The 16,469-nt window shown below is 38.0% G+C and overlaps 1 protein-coding gene across 1 annotated transcript in view; it reads left to right on the top strand.

The window, feature by feature from the left end:
* vcana (versican a) overlaps window positions 1–16,469 on the top strand; it is a 29,707-nt gene extending 13,238 nt beyond the window's left edge. Inside the window, exons 8-15 of the mRNA XM_053481186.1 lie at window positions 1,804–8,343; window positions 8,469–8,582; window positions 8,719–8,832; window positions 10,019–10,177; window positions 10,499–10,581; window positions 12,923–13,067; window positions 13,652–13,834; window positions 14,857–16,469. Coding sequence (XP_053337161.1) covers window positions 1,804–8,343; window positions 8,469–8,582; window positions 8,719–8,832; window positions 10,019–10,177; window positions 10,499–10,581; window positions 12,923–13,067; window positions 13,652–13,834; window positions 14,857–14,999 — 7,481 coding nt within the window. The 3' untranslated portion in view covers window positions 15,000–16,469. The remainder of the gene's footprint in view (window positions 1–1,803; window positions 8,344–8,468; window positions 8,583–8,718; window positions 8,833–10,018; window positions 10,178–10,498; window positions 10,582–12,922; window positions 13,068–13,651; window positions 13,835–14,856) is intronic.

The following is a 16,469-nucleotide window of genomic DNA, read 5'->3' as shown; positions in this document are numbered from 1 at the left end:
GCCACAACAAGGGTGATGTCACCACCAGAGTAAAGTCACCCCTCTCTGTAATAGCAGCTAAACAGTGAAATAATACTTATTACCAAAAAGTGTTCACTGCTTTTTATTATCCATGTCTGGGTGTTTCTGTGACATTGTCATTGTCATCAGTTAGGAAATTTTAAGTTGATGTATAAAAACTAACAAAAATGTCACACATCATTTTATTAGATATTTTAAGGTTGTGGTAAAGAATGACTTTGTGCCAAATAAGGAAAATAATTAATATAAAATATTTTACAGGTTTCCTGTAACTTGACTGTGAACAAAATGGCAACGTATATTATTTTTAGACAAACATAGATTTTACCAAACACAGCACAAGAAAATGAATTAGGGTAACAAATAGCGGCTAGACTGACTCAACTCTATGTTACTGATGTAATGATTCGAGCACAAAGGTGTATTTGTATCCGACTTCAGTGACCTCAAGACACTTACTCTTATGATCATGACCTAGGTTGTTTTATGTGACATTAATGACCAGACACATAGTAAAGCAACAGCATCATCATACACCGTTGAAAACCCTGAAATGTGTTTACATATGCAACATCTGCTTAGGTTTTAGGAACTTTTATATATTACCCCATAGACCATATAAAAGTGACTTAAACCTAATACAGAACCTACACTACAATACCTGAGACAGAATTTCATAGATTATGTAGCTGAGGGGATGAGGCATAATAGGGATAATTTTAGTCAAGGACCTGGCTGTAACATTTCCAATGCAAAATCAAATGTTTTTATTTTTTTCTTACTGTGTGAATTAATTCTCTTTACCTCTGAAAGCTAAACTTGCATGGATATGTAGAACATGTATAGTGTGCCAGTGTACAGTCACTACCTGATAAAATAGAATTAACCATTTGCATAAGGTACTTAAACCTTATTTACGGTAAAGTAGATATACAGCAATGTGCTTGAACCACCCTTTATTGCTTCACATTAAATTAAATTAATTTAAATTAAATTATGTAGATTAAATTTTACTTTGACATGCTGCAAAGTGCCTAAAGATACAATTTGATTTACAATTAAGATACAATTGCTTGTTTATGTAACAACCTCCTCAGCAAGCTCATTTCCCCTCTCATCTGTTCCAAACACACAGTATTTAGTATCACCAGTATACTAATCACCTGCCATCTTCTTAGAATATGAGCACCAGCTTCTCATTTGTTCATGGCACAAGTTATATATATAAAAAAAAGATTCATTGGTGTCTGCAGTCTGCCTTACGAATCAAATATCATCCTTCTGAAACTGGTCAGGTACAGGGACTAGACTGAAATGAGAGTCCATAAAGTCATTAAAAACACAAGAACATGGCTCCTTGTAAGCAAAATATGAAGAAATAAGGTGTGGCTCAAGACTTTTGCACAATGCTGCACATATATAGAGGAACACAAGCAGATTTTTACATGAATTTTATATGATGCTCAAAGTGGTTTTGTGAATAAGAGACATCCTTTATATACGAGTACTGCATCTGCATAGTCAAGACAGACCGATAGTTAATAAGAATCACAGTATGTTTATTTTTGTTTAAGTTATTGGCCCATTTAAGTTATCAAAGCCATGGCTGTGTTATATTTTATGTTCAGCACTAACCATTCCTTGGCTGGTTTACAAAACAATAATTTAAAACAAATTATTGTTTTGTAACTTTATTTATTATTAATAAACACTAATCATTTTAAATAATGAAATCTGTTTAGATATTTAATATATACATATATATATGTATTTATTCCATAGTTGACCTGGACCATCTGAAGTCCCAGTTTTCTTTTATTCCTGAGGTCCCCAATGAGCGCATTCCATCCCCTGTAGATGGTGAGCCTGTCTGGGTTAGTAAAGAGTCTACATCTGATGAATCTGCCTCTGCAGCCACCAGCACACCACCACTCAGTTTTATAAATGGCAAATATGAAGTGAGCCTTGAGCATAATACTGAGAAAGAGGCAAGAGGAAATGTGGTCGAGACTGTGTCCACACTTCAAAACCAAACACTAACGGATGGAAAGTTAGAAACACCATCCAATTTCAATAACTCACTGGTAGACACTGGTGCATCACAAGATTGGTCACCTGAGCCAAGCCAAGATATAACCTATTCAACGCCTATTTTCCTCAGCACATTGGAGCCAAAATATCCTTATGACCAAGAAAAATTATTTGTAGAGTCTATTCCTCCATCTGCTCCAGTGTCAGATCCTAAAGGTGAAACTATAATTGAGGAGGGAAGTTTAATACCAAATACTTCATCTGCTGTCACAAGTGAAAAAAGCTTCTCACCAAGGCCACATCAGCCATCTGCAAGTGCAAGAACCATTTTAGATGTTGTACATTCTAAGTCAACGCACACCACTGAGGAACTTTCTCCTCCTACTGAAGATGGGTCGGGGCAGGAACCAGCTAGTATTCAAGTAGTACAAGTGACAAGTACAACATTACAAGCAATGGAAAGTGTCAAATTAGACCAAACAAGTAGTAAGAGCCCATTAGCGCCCTCCCTTAGTGAGACCACAGATATAACTTATTCATCTTTTACTACAGAAACACCTATGTCTGCAACACATCCTTCAGATTCTATATCCATATCTGGCACGACTGAAAAACAAGCAGTTACAAAAATCCCAATTATGGTTACATCTTCACCAGACAAAAAAAACATTACTTCATCAAGACCCATAATCATATCTGAAGAAGGATCAGGTGGTGAAACTAAAGATTTCCTTTTATCAACGACTACATTACAACATACTGCTACAGATAATCTTGATACCATGACACCAGTCCCAGTGATGTTTCAAACAGAAGAATCATTATTAACACAACCATCAGATGTTACTATTATCAATTCCTCAGAAAAAATATTCTTTACACAAGAAGAAGACAGTTCAGATGAGATATTAGCTACAACCACTGTATCTTCAATAGAGAAAACAATTGAAGATGTCCCATCAGGTACACAGTCTAAACGCTTTGAATTTTCAGAAGCTGATGGCTCAGGAGATCAGCCGCATACCATGTCAACCACAGAATCCTCAAGAGTTTCTCCTCTGCATATTACAACCCATTCTAAACTAAATATTACCACATCAGCTGTGCACACAGTTCAGAAAGTTGATGAAACAGAGTCGTCAGAGGAAGGTTCAGGTGGCCAGAGTCCTGATACTCTAACAGGAGAGACCATTTCAACAACAGTGCCATCAAAGACATCTGAAGTGCCTATTATTGATACATCTACATTACAACATACTGTTACAGATGATCTTGATACCATGACACCAGTCCCAGTGATGTTTCAAACAGAAGAATCATTATTAACACAACCATCAGATGTTACTATTATCAATTCCTCAGAAAAAATATTCTTTACACAAGAAGAAGACAGTTCAGATGAGATATTAGCTACAACCACTGTATCTTCAATAGAGAAAACAATTGAAGATGACCCATCAGGTACACAGTCTAAACCCTTTGAATTTTCAGAAGCTGATGGCTCAGGAGATCAGCCGCATACTATGTCAACCACAGAATCCTCAAGAGTTTCTCCTCTGCATATTACAACCCATTCTAAACTAAATATTACCACATCAGCTGTGCACACAGTTCAGAAAGTTGATGAAACAGAGTCGTCAGAGGAAGGTTCAGGTGGCCAGAGTCCTGATACTCTAACAGGAGAGACCATTTCAACAACAGTGCCATCAAAGACATCTGAAGTGCCTATTATTGATACATCTACATTACAACATACTGTTACAGATGATCTTGATACCATGACACCAGTCCCAGTGACGTTTCAAACAGAAGAATCATTATTAACACAACCATCAGATGTTACTATTATCAATTCCTCAGAAAAAATATTCTTCACACAAGAAGAAGACAGTTCAGATGAGATATTAGCTACAACCACTGTATCTTCAATAGAGAAAACAATTGAAGATGTCCCATCAGGTACACAGTCTAAACCCTTTGAATTTTCAGAAGCTGATGGCTCAGGAGATCAGCCGCATACTATGTCAACCACAGAATCCTCAAGAGTTTCTCCTCTGCATATTACAACCCATTCTAATCAAAATATTACCACATCAGCTGTGCACACAGTTCAAAAAGTTGATGAAACAGAGTTTTTAGAGGAAGGTTCAGGTGGCCAGAGTCCTGATACTCTAACAGAAGAGACCATTTCAACAACATTGCCATCAAAGACATCTGAAGTGCCTATTATTAATACATCTGAAATGGTCTTGCCCACAGAGAGCCCAATAATGCAAACAACTCATGCATTTGGTGTTGATTGCAATACCCAAGGTTTGCCAAGTACAACATCAGAGTCAATATTGCCCTTCTCAGATACAGAAGGATCAGGTACATTTACAGTTGACGCAAAAGAGTCTAGCTCAGTAGATTTAAAAACAATACTAGTGACCACCAAATTTAACCAAAACACAACTGACCCAACGACTGAAACAAGACATTTAAAAACAGAGTCACGTATTACTTCAGCTTCAACTCAAGAAATACCACAGCCAGAGGGTTCTGGGGAAGAAAGTGGAGAGTTAGATGATGTTTTTTCTGGATCTTCTTCTAATACAGTTGTTGAGTCTACTCCTCCTTCACACATTTTACCTACACAGGAAACAGGAACAGTAAAATCAGATGGAGTTATCGGAACAGAGTTGCCAGAACACCCAACTGTTATGGCGGTATCATCAGATTTTGCTTACTTAACAACAACATCTCAAATACCTTACGTACAGAGTAGACATAGTACTACACATGTACCATCAACTCCTGTTGACATGAAAACATTAGAGGTCTCAAGCACAGCTCAAGTGAAGGATCTTGAAGGGTCTGCTGACAATATACAAGAAACAACTGAAGCAAGTAAAGAATATTCTGTAAGAACTGATGAGGCAGAAATTAGCTACACAAGGACCACATTGGATTACTCAGATGTTGAAACAGCTACACCTTCAGGAAAAGCAGAATCTACCTCACACATTTCTTCAAGCCCAGCACAAACAGAATTGTATTCTCCTCCTTCTTTGGAGACCGGCAGTGGTGACACTGAAACTGAAGGGGGTGAAGATGATAGTTCTGGTGATCCACCTTCTACCAGTGCTTCAATGGATCATGTAATGATGACATCAGTGGCAGAGAGCAAATTTGAGGAGACAGTAGATAATCAACAAGTTGAAGGATCAGGAATGACAACAACTGAAACAGACACAGAATTTTCTGTGAAAACAGATGAGGCTGAAACCAATGTTGAGACTTCTACTCAGTATACATTGTTCCAATCGGAATCTACTTCAACTATGCCTAGTATGACTCAAAAGGAAGCTATGGCTGTCTCTCTGGATACTGGTAGTGGTGACATGGAGACTACATCTGAAGGTACTGATTATGATAGTTCTGTTACTCTTGTTGAATCTGGCCCTCCTTCACAAGCTCCATCAAAAGATATAACATCAGAAGAAACAAAACATACAGGTACCAAAGACCTGCTATTGGTTCCCAATTCAACCTTCACAGATCCCATCACCTTAATAAATCAGGAAAGTTTGAGCAAAGGAACATTTACAGAAGACGGTGGTTCAGGGGATGAAAATCTCATTGGTACAACTAGTGGACTGCAGACATCTGTAAGTGTCAATGTGGAAGCAACAATACAAAGTCCCACATCCACTGAAGCTGTAGCAGGAATTCAGTTGTCCCACAGTACAACAAAGTTGACTGAGAGCACAGAAGACAGTTTACAAATTTTTACACAAGATTTCCAAACCACTAGTTTGCCTACAGAGGGTTCATATACTACACTTGTGAATAGGGTCACTCAACAAACTTCACCTGTGTCAGTGGTGGCAGACACAGATTTGACTACTCAAGGCCTTTCTGTCATATACCAAGATGGTACAGATAAAGAGGTTACAACTGTTGCCCCATCTAGTAGTGAGATTAGATCTAGCAAAATTACCACAAGACTTCATGATACCAAATCAATTACAAGCCCTGTTATCATATTCACAGAAGAGATAAAAGATGAAGATGAACTTTTCTCAACAGTTACAGATAGCATGAGAGACCATACTACCAACACTGAAATTATTACCAAAGATGATCTGATCATTGATGCAGATACACTTTCAGTGTTGGAACCATCATCACATTTTACCTCCACAATCTTTACAGAAGAAGCAGCTGGAATAACAGCTGTCACCATGACACCTCAATCCTCTAGTATATTGATGACAGAAGCAGAAGGTTCTGGGACAGACAGTCCTGTGTTACCATCCTCAGATTTACACCTGCCTACTCAACTATGGTTGGAAGGCACAACCTCTAAAGGCATTGATTTAAGCAGCACAGTAAAAGCAGTGGAAAGAAAAACAAAACCAACAATCCCTATAGGTATGCATGATGAAAGATTTACTGCTCAAACCATGGCTCCTTCAAAGATGACTCCACACTTATCAGTGGTCACACATTCTGCTCAAACAGCTCTGTATTCCACTAGTAGTACTGAAGATTATGACATCGAAAAATCCCATTCTAGTCAGACCACCTCTCATATTACCTATAGCACAAATCAACCTACATTTACTACCACTGATTTTGTTACCCCTTCCAGTCAGCAGAGTCACATTACATCCAGTCATACAACCACCAGTCAACCTAAAACAATCTTTCATGTTTCAACATCACATCCTGAGTTTTCAACTACAGAGGCAATGTCCAAAACTCTGCTTTCTAGCTTGACATCTACATTAACTGATAATTTCTCAGGAGATGGTGTGTCTGTAGAAGGCTTTGGAATGGAAACTTCAATACCAGATGTAACTATGTCCACAGATACAAGCTCATCTACAACGTTAGCAGCAGATGTTAATTCTATCTTAAATGGAACTGTATCTGCAACCTCTGGATACAATACAGACAAAACTACTGACTTCAACCAATCTATTTTAGACTCCCAAGAAAGTGGCACAGATGAAGGCTCAGGTCTCATATCAGATCTAGCATCCAGTGGGTCAGATATCACTGCGCCTACAACTGCTTTTAAAACAACAACAGTAGTTTCATATGATATGACACTCCCTGCAGAACAAGGTAGACCAAGATCGACACCCCCTTCTGTTACTGAGGCAGTAACAGCTAGTACATTTTCAAAGATTCCAGACATTGTTGATTCAGATTTAAATTCTGATGAGGTGAGCATCACAAATCCTCTTGTAGAAGGCAAACCAGATTTGAGTTCTGTAGGTGCATCTGAAATTGAACTTGACACAACTATACATCCAGCCTTGGAGTTTAAGAGTGCTACAAGTAATAGAGCTACTACACAATCTGACATCACAGCACAATCCACTAGCCCATTGTTATTAGAGGAAAGCTCTGGTGATATGAATGAAATATCTGGTGAAATCTCCGAGTCAACAGCTGCATTGGTATCACCATCTCATGCAACCACAATACTCACAATATCAAGGTTCCACCCTGAAGCAGAGATTGAAGTGACACTTATAACCCAGCCTAGTAAAGATACCTCAGTAGCAGAAGATTTGTTGACAACAACAACAGAAATTCCCCTGGTGCCTATGTTCACATCGGATAATCCCAAGTATACTCAGTATACCCAAACCACAAACCAAGGTGTGCAGTTGACTCAAGAGACACCAATAATGGAGTCAGACACTGATGTGACACTGGATGATAATGCCACATCTCAACCTTCTTTAGTAGAATCCAAACTAGATGGGATTGATTCTGAGACTTTCCCAACACTCGAGAGTAAGACTCACCTTGAAAGCACTACAGAATATGAAAGTAAGACGGTTAGCAGCACTGAATGGCCAAGTATTTCAGACAAATATAATTTATCCACTGTGTCATCGATGGAGCACTATACTCAAGAAACCGAAAAACAGGAGGTAACTACTGTCATACTGCCAGCTAATGAGACATCACCAGCATCAACAGTTCTGCAAACTTATGATTCAGTCACTGGATCGATAGATGAGGAAAACTTGTCAGAGGAACAAGGGACAGTTGGTCAAACTAAGAAGACTGCAACTGCAGTTCTGGAGAGTATGGATTATACCACAACATCATTTGATGGAATTCAAATAGATTTACACACAACAGCTTCTCCTGAAGATATTACAGAGGACACCGTATTAGTTGAGGGCCCAGCCCCTACTCCTGAAGCACTGGATGAAACAGTGAGCCCTAGACTGGACATGGACCCAGGATACACAGTTATTGGAGAGACATATGATATTGCAGGTATGCAGACAAAATTATCAGTATTTTTCTGATTATCTACTGTACATATACTATGCTTATATGCTCTTGCTTCAAATGGAGCTACCTAACCATTACTGTGTGCATTCTTTTTTATTTAACCACAGGTGTCCATTCGTGTTCTGACAATGGATGTATGAATGGTGGCTCATGTGTGAAAAGGGGTAATGTCCAGATTTGCAGCTGCCTACCCGGATACACTGGTGACAATTGTGAAATAGGTATCAATGAAAATTTAAGTGAAATACTTTTTAAACTTTAGCAATGAACAGTAATGTCTTGTTTAAAGAATTGGTTTACTTAAATCGAATTTGTTTAAATCTTTGCTCATTTGTGTAATTATTATTTATTATTTAGATATTGATGAGTGCCACCCCAACCCTTGTCGTAATGGGGGTACCTGTGTAGATGGCATCAACTCTTTTACTTGTGTTTGTCTACCAAGTTACAGAGGATCCCTCTGTGAGGAAGGTGAGAATATAATTCTTTGGTGATGTTGATTTACCCTTGACTTTTTAACATGATTACTACATGCAGTTTTGGGCAACATATATAAAAATGCAAATTTCCTTATGGCTTATTTACCTATATCTAATGCAGAATACCACGGTGGTATAAAAGTGACAACAACAAAAAAAACAAAAAAAACAATAGTATATACATCTTGATCACCTTTGAGATTTCGGTTTGAGGCCACATTATATTAAAAGTCCATGTAGCACTCTCTGGGTGGTGAAATTATACAGGAGTCATTCATTCCGGATGTCTGTATGCTTAGTTACAGCTGATCATTACTCTTAAGCTTCTTCCTATTCAGAAATTAAGCCAAAATAGATGAATCAGTAGGTTTTTAAATGATTATCCTTATTAAAGACAAATGTCTAAAGATATCTTATTTTAGCGTATAAAACTAGAATTAACCTTTAGATAAAACTTTGATATGCTTAGTAATTCTTATGTATATTGTTGCAAACATTGCCAAATTAAAATGGCAGGAATTCACAGGCTCTGCTTCAGCATCTTTCCTTAAAAGGCCATTTCAGTGATTAACTGCAGGTCATTAGTGTTTCTGCCAGGGTAAAATCATGCCATTTTAAATAGGTTAGGAAACAGTGCAGCCCAGGGCTGGTCCAGAAACATTCGTAGTGATTTATTGCCTATGGCTCATTTGCAAATGTAAAAAAAAAATATATATATAGTGACATGTTCACAGTTTATATTCATGACTCACTTGTTGCAATGTTTTGAACATCTGTCTCCATAGAAACGTGTACACGAAGATAGCAGGCAAAGTGGCGTCTTGAGCATTTAAGTGCATTTAACATTTTTAAGATGTTTTCAGCGTAACAATTCTTTTTTAAGCAAGATGATCTATTAACCTAGGCGAATAGAGCTGCTGGAACAGACATCTCTTCCAGCTGCAATTGAAACACAAGTTCTTTACATGCTCACACAGATCTCGTTTTAGTGTAGTAGTGTGTAGTGGACTACAAGATTAAAGGCAGATACAATCTCAAGCCCTCAGGAAGAGCAATAAAGGTCAAAACCTTGACATGAACCATAGTTGAAATTTACTGTACCAATTTACTTAAGTTATATCAATTGAAGTTACTGTAGCTATTAACCTTCTTTTTTTCTTTTGTATTTATCTCCGCAGACACAGAAACATGCAGTTATGGATGGCATAAATTTCAAGGTCACTGCTATAAGTATTTCCCTCACAGACGCTCCTGGGATGTAGCGGAGCGCGAATGTCGTCTTCAGGGTGGTCATCTTACTAGTATTCTGTCCCAAGAAGAACAGCAGTTTATCAACCGTAAGTGTGGAGACTTTAATTCTAATTCACTTTCCAGAGTTCATTTTTTTCATGTAGCATGCATGCATACTTCATCAAGACTACATGTAGGAATAGCTGAACATCCTTATCCACACAGTTAGGGAGGTGTTGTTCAACTACTTTGTCGAGAAAGAACATTCTGATGCTGTAGAGAAGATGCAAGGAATAGATATCTCAGGCCTGAGAAACAGGAAGCGGGATATGTAGGCTAATAAAAATGTCCCTTATTTTTAAAGACTGACCGGGAATGCCTAATACGGCAAAAGAATTAACCAACAAGCGCTCTTTTTTTCCTGGCAGGCCTTGGCCATGACTACCAGTGGATCGGACTGAACGATAAGATGTTTGAAAGCGATTTCCGTTGGACAGATGGACGTATTTTGGTAAGAGAGTTATGGATTCCTCTTGTCAGAAGGCATACAGGATAAAGTCTAAAAACAATACTGACTAACTAAATATATGTATCACGCTTTCCTCTATATATCATAGATATTTTGTTCTAAAATTAGTTTTCATGATAACTGCAGAGAAATTTCATTATTTTTAAACTATTTCTTCATATAGAGATGGTTAGGGAAGGGGGTTGTAGGAACCTCATTTGTTGCTTTTAGTGGCTCTTTTGCAGCAGACAAGACAGTGGCTAATTACTGGTTTAGGTTGTTTGGTGCTGATTGGACTATCCCTTCAAAGCATTTGTCCTGGAGCTGGTGAAAGCAGAGAAAGCCTTGGGGGGCAGGAGATAAGCAATGTGCTTGTCGATAGGAAGATTCCTTCCTAGCTGAGAGAATAAAATAAAACTGTGAATGAAGCAGGGGCTGTAAGATGACAGGTGTGGACAGGTACCAACTCTCCTCAGGAAATAGAGGGGAACCAGCAATACAGATGGGCGGCACCTGGGACTAGATAAGTGTAGGAGACAGCCTAGGGGCCCTGTAAATGTGTGTTGTGATGGGGGTTGTATGTGGTTTCTGGTGTACACTTCCATGCATGTTACATATGTTTATGAGCAGTCTTCATAGATGGTAATGCTTGTATACAGTATACATTATGGCTATGTGATTGTTTGTGTGAATTAAGATGTCCTTAAGCATGTTCTAAGGGTTTGACTGTGGCATTACTAAATGTTTGCAGGAAGCAGTGGGTAGCCTGTGGAATTGGCCTAGGTTAATAACAGGACGTGTGGCAAATTGGTCCATGCTGCTTTTGAAGGGCTCGTTGTACTCCAAAATGTTGCTGAAAGATGGCAGGCGTAAGCAGTGCGCACACTCAGATGGGGCTCATTCCATATGGCTCAGCTGAAGCACACTAAAGAAAAGCACTGCTCAGCTGCTCAGCTAAAGTGGATCATAGTTGTAACATTGTGTTGACAGGGAAATTCTTCCCAGAAACATAGGCATGAAAGTTCATGACTAAAGCAGAAACAGAAGACAGCACAATTATGTTATAGTTTTATTTTCTCTATCTCTTCTGTCACTGGTTTTAATTATTCCGATCTTAACAAAAGCCGTAGCCAATCTCATCATTCTTGGACTGTGAGCTATTTGAATAGAATAATGAGAGAAAGGAAAGTGCTTAAAGGTTGCTGAGTACAAAGCTGTCCCAAGAAATACAGCAGATTGCTTCTCATCATCTTGTATCTTGAGTCGTGTGTGGTTAATGTTTTGGTAACTGCAGCCACCTTGTTGTGGGAGAATAGATGATCAGGCGCCAATTTAGAATCCACATTCATCCTGCTGGTTTCTGAATAAACCAAAATTTCTCTTTTGCATTTCCCATAAAATCTGACTCTTTCTGAGTCTTGCAGTGGGGAGGTACACAGCACCCCCTTGTGGAATCTGATGTTTACTTTTCCTTAGTGCCTAAAGTGCCTTAATGCCTTTGAAGTATTCTGTCTTATGGGAAACTAAACCATTTCTTAATTTCATATTAACCTAATCCATGTCACTGACATGAGATGGTAGTTTGGTGGGTTCTCTAAAAGTATATGTGCTATACAGGATAGACAACCTTTGCATGTGCAATCATATAATGTGCAATAATTTTGTCATGCTTTACCCTTTATCGAGCTTAAATACGTACTTCATATTTATTACAATTTTATGCTTATAAAAACGTGTTCTGCTTTCGCTACTGTTAGTTTCCCAAGTTTTCCATGTCTGTGTCCTGTTACAGTCTGGCGGTGGACAGCTCCACCATGTGGTCTCTGTTGTGCCGTACTACCACATGGTTTATAGCTCTAATGTTTGTGTTCCACAAGGTTTATGATATCAGTCATTCATAACCTTTCAGCTAATACTCCTGTGTCATCTAATGAACCATAAGAGAGATGAACAAGTCGGCATGAGTTAATAAGCGTATTCCAAATGATGCAAGAACGAAACGGTTCTTGACCGTTTTAATGATTATCATTTTACTCTCCATGGTGTTTTCAGAACAGTACACTTGATTTGTTCACTAATATGGGATGATGGGACGTAAATGAGGCTTATTAATATGATAAATGTTTTTTCGTTGCTTTTCCAAAATGAAGTAGCTCTGTGCGCACTGGGAAATTTGCAGCATGTTTTATTGCTGTCTAAGCAGAGCAGTAACAAAACATTACTTGCTTCCATTTTTTAAATCCCAGAGCATAGTTTTATCATAAATAATTGAGAACTTAAAAGAACTTACACAAGTTATGACATGTAGGGTCACAATGCTAATGTTCTTGTTTTTCTTTTAAAGCAATATGAAAATTGGAGACCCTACCAGCCAGATAGTTTTTTCTCTTCTGGAGAGGATTGTGTGGTAATGATCTGGCATGAGGATGGCCAGTGGAATGATGTTCCCTGTAACTATCATCTCACCTATACCTGCAAGAAAGGCACAGGTAAAAATTTAGCTATTATAATTTAGAAATTAAAAGCAGTACCCATATTATGCAATATTTTACTTCAGTACATAAATCACTACATAAACAGCGATCAAAAATATAAACAGATTAATGCAAAAGTATGTGTCCTCTTCATCATGTCATATGTCTTCTAATGCCATGTCAAACGGTCAGCAATCTCTTGACATTGCCCCAGCATTTGGATTAAAATCTTGCTGCGAGCAATCACATTTCAGGAATGATGGGGTGTGATAACTTTTGCCCTTAACTCTATACAGTATGCTTCCATTTATAATACACTAAGATCAATGGAAAAATGTCCCAAATATTAATAATAGTCTGTCGCAGATTCTTAAAAGAATTGAGTGTTTAAATAAATATTCTCTGTCTCAATGGTACATGCATATTTTAGCCTATTATAAAAACTAGACATCACCATATGGACAATGTGTACAGATGCTGACAGTTTGATTTATTTTATAACACAAATCAGATTAGTACTGTGCAATCTCTTCCAGCCTAAGATAAATTGGGCAGTAGCATTGTTAATAGTGTTTTTTTCTTTCTGTTTCTGTTTGTAGTGTCATGCAGTCAGCCACCTGTGGTGCCGAATGCTCGTACCTTTGGACAGATGCGACCTAACTATGAAATCAACTCGCTAGTGAGATACCAGTGTATGGATGGCTTTATCCAGAGGCACCTTCCTACCATCCGGTGCAAAGTAGACGGCTCCTGGGACCTGCCCCAAATTTCTTGCATGACTCGTAAGTAGTCTTGTGTATTAAACAAAATATGTGCGACAAAATATTCCAGTGTACATCTATATGGTATTCAATGTCATACTCATCTTCCCATTACACAACAGATCCTCCCAGGGATTTACCAACCAGAGAGATTAAAGGCTAACACATGCTATCTTAGAGACATGTGAAACTAGGAAACTGCGCCTTTTTAATTTACTGCTCACAATGTCTGAAATTGTGGTGTATAACTCACAACCACTTCCTTTCTCAATTGGCGAGTGTCCTTCTGATTAACAGAGGAGAGAAAAAAGCCACCCATTCCCAACCAAGTTTGCTCACTTGGCTCCCAGTCATTAATAAGGCAACTGATTAATAATTACAAGAGGTATTCTTGTAAGAAGTATTCAAGTCAAACTGGGACTGTGAATGAAGGTGTGAAACTGATTGACATTTACAGAAGACGTCAAGCACAGTACGGTCATGAGACTCTTAACCGCAGTAAAACATTTGAATGGTCCAAACATATTAAAAAAGGCGTACGTCTGTGAATGATGATCCCTGCCGAGGTGGCTAGGAGCCTACTGCAGTCATTCTCGCAAACATTCAACATCTGTCTGTAAGAACTGGACACCTTTATTCATGAACACTTTTTGCACATGAAAGGATCTCGACTGTGAGTTGCAACATCCAAAGTACAGTCCTGACCTCGTGGCAAGTCATTTTATCATATTGGGACCGTTAAGGGAGTTCCTGGGAGGCCAGCGTGTAAGATCATGGCTCCAGTGTACTGAGAAGATTTTCTTTTTTGATGTAAGGTAGACGCACTAGTAAAACGCTGGGATAAGAACAGTAGTGTAGCAGGGGATTATATAGGGAAAGAAATGTAGTTTTTATTCTCATAACTGTGTTTTGTCATTATGCAATCCCGCAAAAAAAACAACCATCTTAAAATTCTCAAAGAAAGGTCAAATTGAAGTTTCACATAAAAGTGTCAATAGTAATCTTATAAACTTTGTGACAATGTTGCCTAATTTGTTTCCCAGCTTCCAACTTCCAGAGAAGATACAGCCGGAGGTATCAACCTAACAGAGTTTATGGCAGTCATCGGAAAAGGTCTGCAGAGGAGCCTGCCAGTTCCCCCCAGAAACATCATCACCATGCCTTCAAGAACAACAGAACAAAATAACAGGCCTGTCCACTATGATACTATAGTCTCAGTGACTGATTTCTTTTTTTAACAACACTCGAGGGACAGGTGACGTAAACGTAGATAAATGTGTGGAAATAGGAAATGGACAAAAATGGAAAAAAGACAAGCATCTTGAGTTCTAGATACTGGAATCAACACCGTGCCTTTTCAGTATTGTTGGGAAAGTTTCTCAAGTATTTTCAGTTGGCCACTGAAAAGAAAGGACTGTTGCTGTTTCTGCTGGATGACTGACTAAACCTTGCTAGTCAATTTATATGTTAGTGAATCTGTGTTTGTCTTTTTCTTGAGATCACAAAATGCCTTCTTTGCTCTGTATTTACTATTGTAATGTTGCAACGCTACAAATGCCAGGAGACATTAGAAAGGACTTTGAGCCAGAAAATATTCCAGCACTTTTACTGGATGTTTTCATATGGATGCTGTATGAAAAAGGTATTTCTACCAGGGATTCCACAAATTCCGAAGAACAAGAGCTATGAAAAAAAGCACAACAAGAGACACATCCAAAAGACTGAAGGAGGAAAAGAGTCAAAGACAATCCAATAAGTGCTCAGTATTCTGTACATAACATGACAGAGACAGGAAAAGGTGGAGTGAGCTTTGATAACTGATCCAAAAGGGTTTTTTTATATAATCACTCACCCAAAGAACAATTAGGTGCCTAGATCAAATAGCAACAGAACCATCAGTGTGAAATGATCTCATGTAAACCATTGGGTCTTCATATACTTGCAGCAGATACGTTTCATTTATTCTCTAAATTCTCCATATCTCATCCATAATTTCAGCTTTCATTTTGTCGTTGGTAAATGTCAAACTACTTTTAAGAGAATGTACTTTGTGAATTGCTCAAAAAGACTTGAACCACATGCTTTTTAACAGCATGCAGGTCATTTATTTTCCAAGCTGCTCCTAATCTTCTCGTGGTTGTAGCTTATATGCAACACACTGGAGATGTAATATGACCTACGTGCATAAATGGATTATTTTAGAGCCCAGCAAATCCATGTGGTGTCACTTGTGATTGTTAAGGATGTTTTCTATTTAAACACAGAGGTTAGAAAGTGTTATGACATTTGGGGTGTTTCACTGGGCCAAAAAAAAAAAAAAAAAAAATTTTACATGGAATGTCTCAAAACATATTAACAGTAATTGTCATCCTTTTGTTCATCCCAAGCATTGTTTTTTTTTTTTTTTAAGCATTTTGGTTGTTTTGTCAGTTGTGTTTTATCCAAAAGTGCACATATCTTTTTATATATTTAAAGTATAACATGTTTATTGTATAATGTGAATGTCTGGGTTGTGTGTGGAAAAAACAATTTGCAAGCAATGTTACTTTTTATACTTGCAACATGTCACCAAAGAGACAAGGTTTTTCCATTCTAGTCGGGTCTTTCTGTGTCATAATATTATTGTGATAAAAAGCCTAATGAATATATTAATTAT

This window comes from Clarias gariepinus, chromosome 21 (assembly GCF_024256425.1).
Source record: "Clarias gariepinus isolate MV-2021 ecotype Netherlands chromosome 21, CGAR_prim_01v2, whole genome shotgun sequence".
NCBI lineage: Eukaryota > Metazoa > Chordata > Actinopteri > Siluriformes > Clariidae > Clarias > Clarias gariepinus.
The sequence above is the reverse complement of the archived record's forward strand: the minus strand, read 5'-3'. Positions and strand labels throughout refer to the sequence as shown.